We start from the raw sequence: 12,621 nt of genomic DNA on the forward strand, positions 1-12,621 counted from the left end.
CACCCAGGCTAACCATAGCGAGCTGGCGAGATCTTGATAGGCGTAGAGCTGATACTGTGTTACAATGACATGGGCGAGAATTCCAAGCAATCCCAGCAAGATGGCGGCGGAGTAGACGGCAGCGCAGCATCCCTGCGGCGCGCGGGCGTCTCCCGGCGGCGTCTCTCTCACGGGCCACATCCCGAACAGCTTCATGCATCTGAGCAGTGGTCGCAGCGCGTCGTACAGGTTGTCTTCTTCCGCGGTCGCTGCCTCCACATCTCTCATCACCCGATCATCATCCTCCTGCTGCTGATGTTGTTGTTGTTCTTGCTGCTGCTGCTGCTGCTGGTGGTGGTGTTGTTGTTGTTGATGATGTTTTTGTTGTTGCTGGTAGTGGTAGTGGTGTTGTTGTGGCTGATGATGTTGTTGTTGTTGCTGCTGGTGTTGTTGTTTTTGTTGTTGCTGCTGCTGCTGCTGATGGTGTTGTTGTTGTTGCTGTTGCTGCTGCTGCTCCTGCTCATCCCCAGTACAACTTTCCCATACTCTCCTACTACGTCGCATGATGCTACAACGTGTACAATGTTAACACGAATTCTCATACGATGGGGAGCTAGTGAGATAGAGGACGGACGGTAACTCAGATATGGTCAACACGTGATCCTGTACGCATGCGCAGATAAGCCATCGCTACCTTTCATGTTTACCCGACGCACGGACACAAAAGGCAGTTGACACGCGCGAAATAGTTGTTTGATGATTCTCTTGCGATAATATTATGGTATTTACAAAGAGCAATTATCGCCATTAGCGCCACTAATTCTAGTGTTTGTGTTACAAAGGCAAGCAAATGGAGGAAAGCGGCGCCTACATTTTTTATTGTATAGCAACTGTACCAACATGGCATCGCAAATATGACGGCGTTTGTCAACATGTGTTTTAGTGTTGCTTAACGCGTGATGCTCACACACACAGACACGCACGCACGCACGCACGCACACACACACACACACACACACAGACGCACGCTCGCACGCACATACGCACGCATGCACGCACGCACGCACATACGCACGAACGCATGATCGCATGAGGGTATGACCGTGGTAACTACGACGTAATTATATTATATTATATCATATTATATCATATTATATCATATTATATCATATCATAATATATTGTACACCAACAGGAGAGGGACTTGGCGAAGCAGAAAGGTGTACCCGACCCCATTTACGACTCGTTCGAAGCTACGAGTCTCGCCTACCAGGGGGCGCTAGAGACGATGCTTGGTAAGATCTCGGAGGTCGGACCACGCTGCAGCATCATGGTCGCCACGCACAACGAGAACTCCATCAACTACGCACTGAGCAGGCAGGTGTATGACGCCAACGATGACGATGGCTACGACGACACTGACGAAGGTAGCGACAGAAATGGCGTTGTCAATGACGATGGCGATTACAACGACGATGACAACGACGATGACAACGACGATGACAACGACGACAGACAGACCGACAGACAGTTTCTTCCACAGCATTATTGCGCTTACCAGCTATCGGTGATTAATTGTGTGTGAGTCATTAAAGTTGAGACATTGAAAGTCATTATCTTATTCATAATATTCATACATAAAACATGGACAGTGTAGGCAACAATAATTATTGCGTTATTGTATGTTTTTAAGCATTTTACTGCCCCTCCCCCCCCTCCCATTTACTAATGGCTCTCTTCTCGACCCGTAGGATGACCGAGCTGGGCATTGACAAGCAAACTGACTGGGTGAATTTCGGTCAAGTGATGGGGATGTGTGATCATCTATCATGTGCCCTGGGTACGTATGCAAGTGCACTAAGCATCTATGTCGCGATTACACGCGTGTACACTACCCACAAGGTAACCCTACCTCCAAACTGCATGCAGCGCCCCCTTCGTACAACTCAGTATACTCGGTGAATTGAGCCAGAGCGAGAGCGCCATCTGTCGTGGAGTTTGGGTAACCTCATTAGAGTAGTGCTGAATGTCACCACGCGAGCACGGCGGGAAAATAGCGATGAACCGTCTCACTTTAGCCTAGCGCAGACTTGCGACTCTTGGTTGCTCGTCGCTGCAACCTGCAACCGCATGCGATCGGTCGCACGCGTCACCATGTGTGCGCATGCAAGTCGCTGTCTACCCGCACACATGCGATTTCGAAGCGATTTCGGAATGATTGGGAGCGACGAGTTGCTGAAAATCAAATCAGTTTGATTTCTTGCAACTCGTTGCAAGCGACCAGAATCGCTACGAGTCGCAGTTGCACGTTCCTGCAGACGTAGCGATTTCACAGCAATTTCGACTGCGATTCTAGAATCGCAGCTGAGTTGCATGAAAAAGTCGCAAGTCTGCGCTAGGCTTTTGCCGAGAGCTTCTTTCGTCAGTAAGCGGCACTTTTTGCTTGTCCCGTATAGGCCAGAAGGGGTACAAGGTGTACAAGTCTATACCGTACGGTCCCGTGTACGACACTCTGCCGTACCTCTACCGCCGCGCGGTCGAGAATAGAAGCTTCACCGCAGACTCGCGCGTCATGCACGAGCGCGCCATCTACTGGCGGGAATTGAAGAACAGAATGAAGGGCGGGAAGTAGGCGATTCGACAGAAACCAAGAACTCAACTCGTGCGACGCCCTGAACAACGTACTGTGCATTCACTACCTTCGTCCTTGTAGCAAGACTGATACTTACAGAGCTAATACATGGTGATATTAATTATTTGAATACAGTCATTAGTTTCACTTACTTCATTAGTGATAAATGTAATAATAAAATAATATATAGGTGCTGCAATCGTGCATGTATAAAACAGCATCGCTTGTTAGCTGATAGGAATGGTTACTACGATATTTTAACATTTTGTATTTTGTAAACTATGTAATATACGCTACGGTATTTTAACGTACTCCGTAATCTACTATATGTAATATACGCGGAAATAATTATTAAACTTTTATAACCAAACAAATTTGTAGTGTACCCGTTTTTACGTCACTGATCCTCGCATGAGGTACCAGTATAGGATTTCCCGCTCCTTTAATCCAACAATCTTCCCTCTCACTCCTTTATTCTCGTTTCTTACTCAAGCAGGATTACCCCCACTTCTGCTACATATTGACTTTCTCAACACCTATCCGCTAGTCGTGTAAGTATAGCTTGTTTTTCTCTCTTGTTCCTGCTCCTCGTCTTTCCCCCTCTTTCAGCCTCATCGCTCTCTCGTGGCGTGCAATATATATATATATAATTATATTCTTTTCTGCAGGGTTGACAGCTCGAGATACGAGCGGGGACGCTGAGCTGTGACGTCCCACAACTCGGCACCCTATAAACTTCTCTTTCTCCCTTCCTTCCTTCCATCTCTCTCTCTCTTTCTCTCTCTCTCTCTCTCTCTCTCTCTCTCTCTCTCTCTCTCTCTCTCTGAATAAAATCCGCTGCGCGGGTTGTTGTCGCGCATGCGGTTTGCGACGCTTCATGATGAGTACGATTAACGATTATGTTAACGAATGTTCGCTCTACCGAGATGTGAAGTCTCGTAATTACGCGGTAATTGGGTGAAGAACCAGCATAATTTTTTATTTTTTTATTTTTATTTTCAGATTTTACACACGTACATACATTTACACACATAGCTGATCCAATATGTGGACACATACAGGATTTGCACAGTAATAAAAACATATTCAAAGCATATTTGGGATCATATTCAAAGATTTGGGAAGAATATAAGTAGCATATACCAGCATAATTTTCCTTTGTTGTGCGTGTGTGCGTGCGCGCGTGTGCATGCGTGCCTGTATGTGCGCGTGTGCGTGCGCGTGTGTGCCTGCGTGCACGTGCGCGTACGCACCCAGCCTGTAGCATATGCGAGCCTACTTATATAGTGTAGCAGCTATTTAGGAGCAAGATCTTCTCATCGTACCGGTTGTGTAGAACGGAAAATGCTTATTACGGATTTGTTACAAATTTTGCGTTTAAATCTTATGGCATGAATACAAGAAGGGTTGCCTTTAGAAAGCAATCTCTCTCTCTGTGTGTGTGTGTGTGTGTGTGTGTGTGTGTGTGTGTGTGTGTGTGTGTGTGTGTGTGCGTGCGTGTGTGTGTAGACATAAAAACACACGGACACCCATGTACATATACATTATTATAATATAGACAAATAGAATAAGGTGTCCTTTTTTTATTTTGCAATCTTTCGAGAACATATGTCTCTTCCTCAAGCTATATGTTGTTGTTGTATATCCTGAGGAAGAGACATGTGTTCTGGAAACCTCACAAAATAAAAAATTATATACAGATTATATTTTTCTATATTATTAATTCTCTCTCGCTCTCCCTCTCTCTAAGAGAGAGCGAGAGGAATGCGGTCGGGTGTGTTTCGCACACCAGAGACTGCCCTCACATCTCCGCCTCACCTGTCCCCGCTGGAGTGTCGGAGCTCTCTGCACGCCGCCGCCGCCGCCGCCGCCGCCGCCATATCACGATCATCCTCCGCAGGCCCGATATCATCTTCCGCCTCACTGTCTATCATGATCGATGAGATCTGAATACGGTGAGAACACAGCGCCCAGAGGGGTCGCCGAGACTAACACCAGGGGCGGACCCAGAAATGTACACAGAGGGGTGGGGGTGACCGTGTTAAAGTGATTACGTCCCCGTAAATAGTAAAAATAAAAATATAATTTCCACTTTTTCACAAAATGTAAGTAATTCTGTTCACTTTTTATGGTTAAATTGCTGCATTATACTTCCTATTTTACTATATTGTTCGATGTAAACATATACGCTCGTGACTCATACATAGCCCATAGCAAGCAATTAATGTCAGGATCATAATATCAAATCGTCCAGATTTTTTGGATTTTTAACTAGGTGAGAAACAATCTTATCAGGTAAGTATTTGACGATACATTTAGTCCCGTTAGTACTTAAAAAATAACAACAAAATTTTTACTAAATACACCATAGAAAATTCGTGACGTAGTCAATTTAACAGTCATGGAGTTAGCGCAGAGCATCAGCGCATGTTAGTGTTTTAATCGGCGCTAATTAGTTAGCTTTCTTCAGAACTAATTTATATATGCGATGCTAATCTCAAAGACTGATGAACGAGCTGGTGAAAATACTGAAGTAATTAATTATGGAAGAATAATGAAGATAACGTTCAAATTATTATCAGTTAGCGAAACGAAATCAAATAAATTAGCGAAAGAGCAGCACCGTAATTACTGTACGTAGTGAAAAATGTGGGCTAACGCTCCATTAGGAGTGTCCCCAACTTTAACATCATTAATGATTAATGATTAATGATTAATAACCCTAACCCTAACCTTAACCCTAACCCTAACCTTAACCTAAATGACATTAAACCACAAACTAATATATGACCATGACATATAATGACATATTAAATAATATGAATTTAATGACATTAAAGTTGGGAACACTCCTAATGGAGTATCACCCAAAATTGGAGTATCCCCGTATTTGTATTTGCGGGGAGCTTGGCTCTAGGGTCTCACACACGTATAACCGGTATGCTCCCTCACGATGGATCCTCCCCCGAACACTGATACTGTATACGGCCTCTGCTTTGTTACACTCATATAGCCTTGAGCAACGCGGACAGTTGCATGGTCGAAGCAACAAGCTGTTCTCAGCTCTATCATTGCGGAAACATTTAGTAATCTATACTCTAGCGCGGCTGACTAGACACTCAGACCCCCCCCCCCACTCGTTCACTACCCTTACATCGATTATAACTATCGATTATGATATCGATTATAACTACCACGGCTTTCCGTGCGTTTCGCGTTTGGCTTTTGACTAAAACACAATGAGCGCGCTGAACAGTCGGCGAAGTCGCATATTACTAACCGTGCATCATTAGATTCGCTACATTACCTCCAGGGCATCGCTCTTTGTTTCACGAGCGCGTGAAGTGGGAAGCAGAAAACAACAATAATTCCATATTAATCATCAACAATACACGCGACAGCGGAATCACCAGTCTGTGCCACATTGTTCCAGTTTTAGGCTTTGTCGTATAGCTGTTCATATACGTCGCAACGCTGCGTATACGTGCGATTCAACTAGAGCTACCCCGTCGTTTGCAAATCTAGTTCAGCGCTGACTGATTGTGATGCATATGCATGCTTCACCATTCTCACGACTAGCACCTATTTTTTTTTTAAGGTAAACTACTTGATGACAAATGGCCAATTGATATATATGTGTGCACAAGCTCGAATGTGTTGCTCGTGAAATAAGGTAATCGTAATTCATCATGGAAATGGGTTTTAAGACGTAATTGTTAGGTAAGGACCGAATGCACATTTTCAATATATATATATATATATATATATATATATATAATAAACACGGTGTTTATAAACGGTTGAGATTTATATTTTATATCAATGGCCGTGCCTTAAAGTCCAGCGGATAACAAGCCAGAGGCGCTTGTAACGCCTACCAGGTGTCGCGCTGTTCAATCGACACTATACTTCAAGAATTCTAACAGAGACCTCATGTAAGTACGCGTCGCGCAAAGTCTCAATAATTCAACCAAGATGCACAATCCAGTTCTTACCGCGGACATATTAAGGTAATATGCGACGCCTTTATATATCGTGACCTGCATATGAAAGCCCTAACAGCGACATCTGCTGGCCACTGTAATTAATATATGACCATGGAGCAAGACACAATCACAGTGATCACACGCAAGCAGCCACGCAATGCGGGCAAGTGCTGACCCATTGTTGGCCAGTTTTCTCTACCTCGTAATGAAGAACAACGAAACTTAATCTAGAATATGACAGGAGTGACGTCACGGCTACGCCGCCGTTCCTCCTCTGCAGACTAGCGCAGAATGCTAGGCGAGTGACTCACCCGGCTATGCGCCTTCTCTCTGCAGACGTAAGGCATGAATGCTAGGCGAGTGACGTCACCGGCAACGACCCGTTCCTTCTGCTGCAGACGTAAAGCAGGAAAGGCTAGGCGAGTGACTCACGGCTATGCGCCGTTCTTGCTCTGCAGACGTAAGCAAGATGCTAAGCGAAGTGAACCAGCGCTACGCGCCGTCTTCTCTGCAGACGTAAAAGCGCCGCGGCCACACTGGCGATTTATCGACGTGACCGTCGATTTTTAAATAAGCCAGTAACGTCGATGAAAAATCCGCCACGTGTGCCGCCACCCGGCGACAATCAATCGCTGTCAGCAGACATTACCATGTATGACTGGTACTGACCTGTTCAAACCACACCGATCGGGCGCTCCCAATATTTTGATGCACAGTGCTTCACAATTCATTGCATTGATGGTAATCCAAACGTTGCCGGATTCCATTCCGCAAGTTTTTTTTTTTTTGGGCGCCGGCGCACAGCACAGTAGCGATTGCTTCAGCGACTTGGGCACAAGATATCAAACATGATTTAGTATTCGCATCAGCGACGAGGTTTCTGGCGTCAAAATCGGTGACTGGCGCCGGCAGCGAGCAGCACGTGCGATTTCTCGGCCGATTTTGTGCTGGGCGACAGAATCGCCGGTCATGTCGACAAAAATCTCCACGTGTGCGCCGCTTAGCAGGGATGCTAGCGGTACGTCACGGCTAGCGCCGTTCTGTCTCATGGAAGAACCGTAAGCAGGGATGCTAGACGAGTGACGTCACTGCTACGCGACGTTCTTCTCTGGCAGACTAAGGAGGGATGCTAAAGCGGTGAACGTCACAGCACATACGCACGTTCTCTCTGCAGACGTAAGCAGGCATGCTAGGCGAGGTGACGTACACGGCTACCTCAACCTTCTTCTATACCTCTTACGATGTTACCTCACCGGGCGGAGCTGTTAGTCGCAGGAGCAGCCTATATTCAAACGCAGCATCTTGCGTGTGCACACATTTCTTTTCTACGCAATGATCGGCGGCAGCCATAAATTTACCGATGTCTACTATATAGTCATGCACAACTCCGTCACTGTCCGTCTGCGCAGCCCGTGCAGAGTGAAAAGGATTAGCGCAGTTGTCCTATGTTGTGCACGCGAATTGCGCTACACCGCGTAAACGCATCACAATTGTGTAATTTCATTTGATTTAATCGGATACCATGTCGGCCGAGCCTGATAAATAAATTATTATTAATTAAATATATTATTAAAATCCGATTAACAAACAACATTTATTAGATCTATTATAATTCTATGTCGGAAGCAGCACATGACGGATGCCGCCGTGGTGGCTGAGATGCCATGCCGCCCATAAACAGCAACGCTGAAAATGTATGCCTGCAAACTAAGCTACATAATATAATATATAAATATATATATTATAATAATATATATATATGTTGTGTGTGGTTTTGTGGTGTGTGTGCTGTGGTGTTGTGTTGGTATGTGTGCGTGTCGCGCAAGGCTGGTGTTGTGTTGTGTGTGTGTGCGTGCGCGCTGCAAGTGGTGTGTGTGTGTTGTGTGTGGTGTGTGTTGTGTGTGTGTGTGTGTGTGTGTGTGTGCTGTGTGTGTGGTGTGGTTGTATAGCCGGCAGGCCTAGCCCCACCCGCGGCAATGCATTTTGCACAATACCAAGGCAGGGCGTCACATCAGTAATTACAAGTGTAGACGAACACGAAAGAATATTCACACACATCACGGCGGTGAAGCGAAAGCAAAGGGCGAAAGGAGAAAAGCAGCGTTCACATATTATGCACAAAGTACAGAGGAATGCAGCACAGCGCGTCCATAGAGCGGCTACATCGCTACGAAGATACTTTACGATCCTTGCTCGTAAATCGTAACGTAGATGATTTACGCGCCGAATAATATCCGTTTCTTTCTCACTGCGATGGATCGCTGAAGGCACACGTCATATATATAATAGATCGCTAATATAATATATATATATATATGACGTAAATATAATAATATATATATATATATATATATATATATATATAATTTATATTCTTTTCTGCAGGTTGACAGCTCGAGATACGAGCGGGACGGCTGGAGCGCTGTGACGTCCCACAATTCGGCACGAGCTATAAACTCTCTTTCACCTTCCTTCCTTCCATCTCTCTCTCTCTCTCTTCTCTCTCTCTCTCCTCTCATCCGCGCCGCTCTCTCCCCTCTGCTCTCTCTCTCCATCTCGATCTCCGTCCAAGAAAAAATCCACATGCTCGTTGTATGTCACACAGCGGTTTGCGACGTTCCTGTCATGATGAGTAACGATTAAACGATTATGTTCAACGAAATGTTCGCTCTACGACGAATGTGAAGTCTCGTAAATTACCGCGAGGTAATGGTGAAGAACCCAGCATAATTTTTTATCTTTTTAATTTTTATTTTCAGATTTTACACACGTACATACATTACACCACATAGCTGATCCAAATATGTGACACATACAGGATTGCACAGTAATAAAAACATATTCAAAGCAATTATTTTGGCACAATCAAAGATTGGATAGAATAAAGTAGCCATATACCAGCATAATTTTCACTTTGTGGCTGTGTCGTGCGCGCAGCTGTGCAATTGCGAGGTGCCTGTATGTGCGCGTGTGCGTGCGCGTGTTGCCTGCAGATGCACGTGGCGCGTACCACGAACCAGCCTGTAGCATATGCACCTACATTATAATATGAGCAAGCTATTTAGGACCAAGATCTCTCATCGTACACGGTTTGTAGAACGGAAAAAATGCTTATTTACGGATTGTTAAAATTTGCGTTTAAAAATCTTAATGCATGAATACAAGAAGGTTGCCTTTAGAAGCAATATGTGTGTTGTGTTGTGTTGTGTGGTGTGTGTGTGTGTGTGTGTGTGTGTGTGTGTGTGTGTGTGTGTGTGTGTGTGTACAATACGTGCGCTGAATTCTCTATATCATGGTTTATCTCACAGCACATCCACGTAGCATTGTGCTTCTGCGTACAAACTCCATGGGTCAGCGATTAAATAGAATGTAATTGCGCTACTTATAATTCCCCAGAGAGCGGATATTATAACTGTGTATGCATGCGGCGCCATCGCATGGCTACAAAAAAATCACATCGCATCTTTTATCCCAAATACCACGGAATCTAGGTTGTAATTATCTAGAATAATAATGTAATGTAATGTAATGTAATGTAATGAATGTATGATGATGTAGGTTGTGTAACCTAGATAGTAATAATGTAATGTAATGTAATGTAATGTAATGTAATGTAATGAATGTATGATGATGTAGGTTGTGTACCTAGATAATGTAATGTTGTGTTGTGTTGTAATGTAATAGTAATGTTGGGAAACGTGCTGCACTATACTCTAACTACGACACTACTGCTACTACACTACATACTACTACTACACTAACAACTACTATACGCGTACAACTACTACTACTACTACTACTACTCTGCTGCCTACTACTACTTACTACTACTACTACACTACTACTACTACTCACTACTACTAACTACTCGCTGCTGCTACTACTACTGCTACTACTGCCTGCGCTGCTGCCTGCTGCTCCTGCTACTAAACCTACCACAACCACCAGCGTAGCACCAGCCGCCCACCACTCACACCACCCACCACACCACCGCCACCACCACCACCCCACCACCACCACCTACCACCTACCACCGACCACACCACCACTCACCACCCACCACTACCACTAACAACCACCACCACCACACCACCACCAACCACACACCATCCACACCACCACCCACCACCACCACGCCACCAACACTACCAGCCACCGCACGCACCACCACACCACCACCACCACCACCACCATCACCACAGGCACACCACACACCACCACAACACCACCACCACCAGCCACCACCACCACCACCACCACACCACACCACCACCACCACTACCACGCACCACCCACCACCACTCACTACACTACTACTGACTACTGGCACTACTGACTGCGAATTACAACTGCTACTGCACTGCTACTGCTGCTGCTGCTTACTACTACCTCTACCTACTACTACTACTACTACTCACTTCTACTATACTACTAACTACAACTACTACACTACTACTACTACTACTACTACTACTACTACTAGTATTACTCCGGCTACTACTACTCTATTCCACGTCGCTGTTTACCTGTACAAGTCGTTATATTGAATAAACGCGATGAGACCGGATCATTATTTAACGTCAGGCAACGTGTGACGCACTTTTTTAATAGCATGTGCACGCGTTCGTTTACCAGCGCATTTATGGCCATTACGATTTCACCTTCGCAAGTCAGGAAGTCCTCGAGTGCACCATTACGTTGACTTCCCATAGCAAGTCATGACAGACATTGTCGACGCCATGATACTAAATTGTGTCCTTCGCAACCAAACGCGGATTGACATAAGCCCCCAACTCGTTTTTTTGCTCTGTTTGTTTGCTTTTCACATTTTTCCCGACAACTCGATTTGAAGATTTTTGACCGTAAAAAACGGGCCGTATCTCCGAATTGCGGAACCGGGTGTGTAGACGGGGCCCATCGAACAAAGCCGGTGGTTGTTACCTCGGAGGTCAACGACGCCGGCGCTCGTCTCATTTCAATATTTGATGCGGCCACAGACGTAGCTTTGATGATAATCTTGGTTCCCGCGAGCATAGCCGTGTGCGCCCTTTTGAAAGGAGAAACTCGGACGCAAACTTCTCGAGAGTCACTGTATACCACTGTAGCGAAGTGATTACGAATTCGTGACCATCGCGCGTCTGCACAGCTCGACGAGGATGGGATTTTTCTATAGTTGAGACTACGTTGAGATCTGAATGAGTCCATGGTTAGACAAAAGGCGAAAAGGACTAAACTATACGCCGCGGCCCCTGGGAGAACAAAGAGAGACTCTAGTGAGATCATTCTAGAACTACGATGAGCCAACAGTGAAACCAGAATGCTACTGTCGCAAAACCATGGGTCAAACAGTGAAAGAACAACGCAAATACTTCCACCAAGACCTCGTTAAGATCCTGGTGAGACATCACCAATACTAACGTGAGGCTACCTTGAGACTACGTGTGTAGATGTACCATCCATCGTAGCACTACTGTACACGCAGGTTATTTTAGCGTGAGGAGGCCGCGTAATACGTATTCGAAGTGAGTGCGCGTCAGGTGTGTTTGTGTACGTGTGTTGTTGCCGGCTACTACGAGAGGGGCAGAGAGGGAGAGAGAGAGAGAGAGAGAGAGAGAGAGAGAGAGAGAGAGAGAGAGAGAGAGAGAGAGAGAGAGAAAGCGCGCGAGAGCAACAGCGTTAGTGAGAAATAGAGAGGGGGAAGTTCGCGCGAGAGCAACAGCGGGAGTGAGAGATAGAGAGGGGGAAGTGCGCGCGAGAGAGAGGAGGCGAGCGAATGGGAGGTAGGGAGAGGAACAAGAGGAGGAGAGTGAGCATGACTGATGATAATGCGCTTAGATTGTTATTGCCCCGGGTTCGGCACTCTCGCACGCCGCCCGCCTGAAAGGCCCGCGCGCCGGCCTACCGCGCAACCGGTTTCCGTCTCTCAGAGGCTAGTTACCTCGCTTCGGGGGCCACCACTGACGGGGCCCGACGGGGGCAGATCGGCTTCCACCACGCAGCCGACACGTCGCACAACGTCGGCTC

The 12,621-nt window shown here is 45.9% G+C and overlaps 1 protein-coding gene across 1 annotated transcript in view; it reads left to right on the forward strand.

The window, feature by feature from the left end:
- LOC106811993 (proline dehydrogenase 1, mitochondrial-like) overlaps positions 1–2,985 on the forward strand; it is a 9,504-nt gene extending 6,519 nt beyond the window's left edge. Inside the window, exons 7-9 of the mRNA XM_014815737.1 lie at positions 1,175–1,356; positions 1,731–1,819; positions 2,436–2,985. Of these exons, the coding sequence (XP_014671223.1) occupies positions 1,175–1,356; positions 1,731–1,819; positions 2,436–2,611 (447 nt within the window). The 3' untranslated portion in view covers positions 2,612–2,985. The remainder of the gene's footprint in view (positions 1–1,174; positions 1,357–1,730; positions 1,820–2,435) is intronic.
- The last annotated feature ends 9,636 nt before the right edge of the window (positions 2,986–12,621 follow it).

The sequence above is a fragment of the Priapulus caudatus genome, unplaced genomic scaffold (assembly GCF_000485595.1).
Source record: "Priapulus caudatus unplaced genomic scaffold, Priapulus_caudatus-5.0.1 Scaffold598, whole genome shotgun sequence".
Lineage (NCBI taxonomy): Eukaryota > Metazoa > Priapulida > Priapulimorpha > Priapulimorphida > Priapulidae > Priapulus > Priapulus caudatus.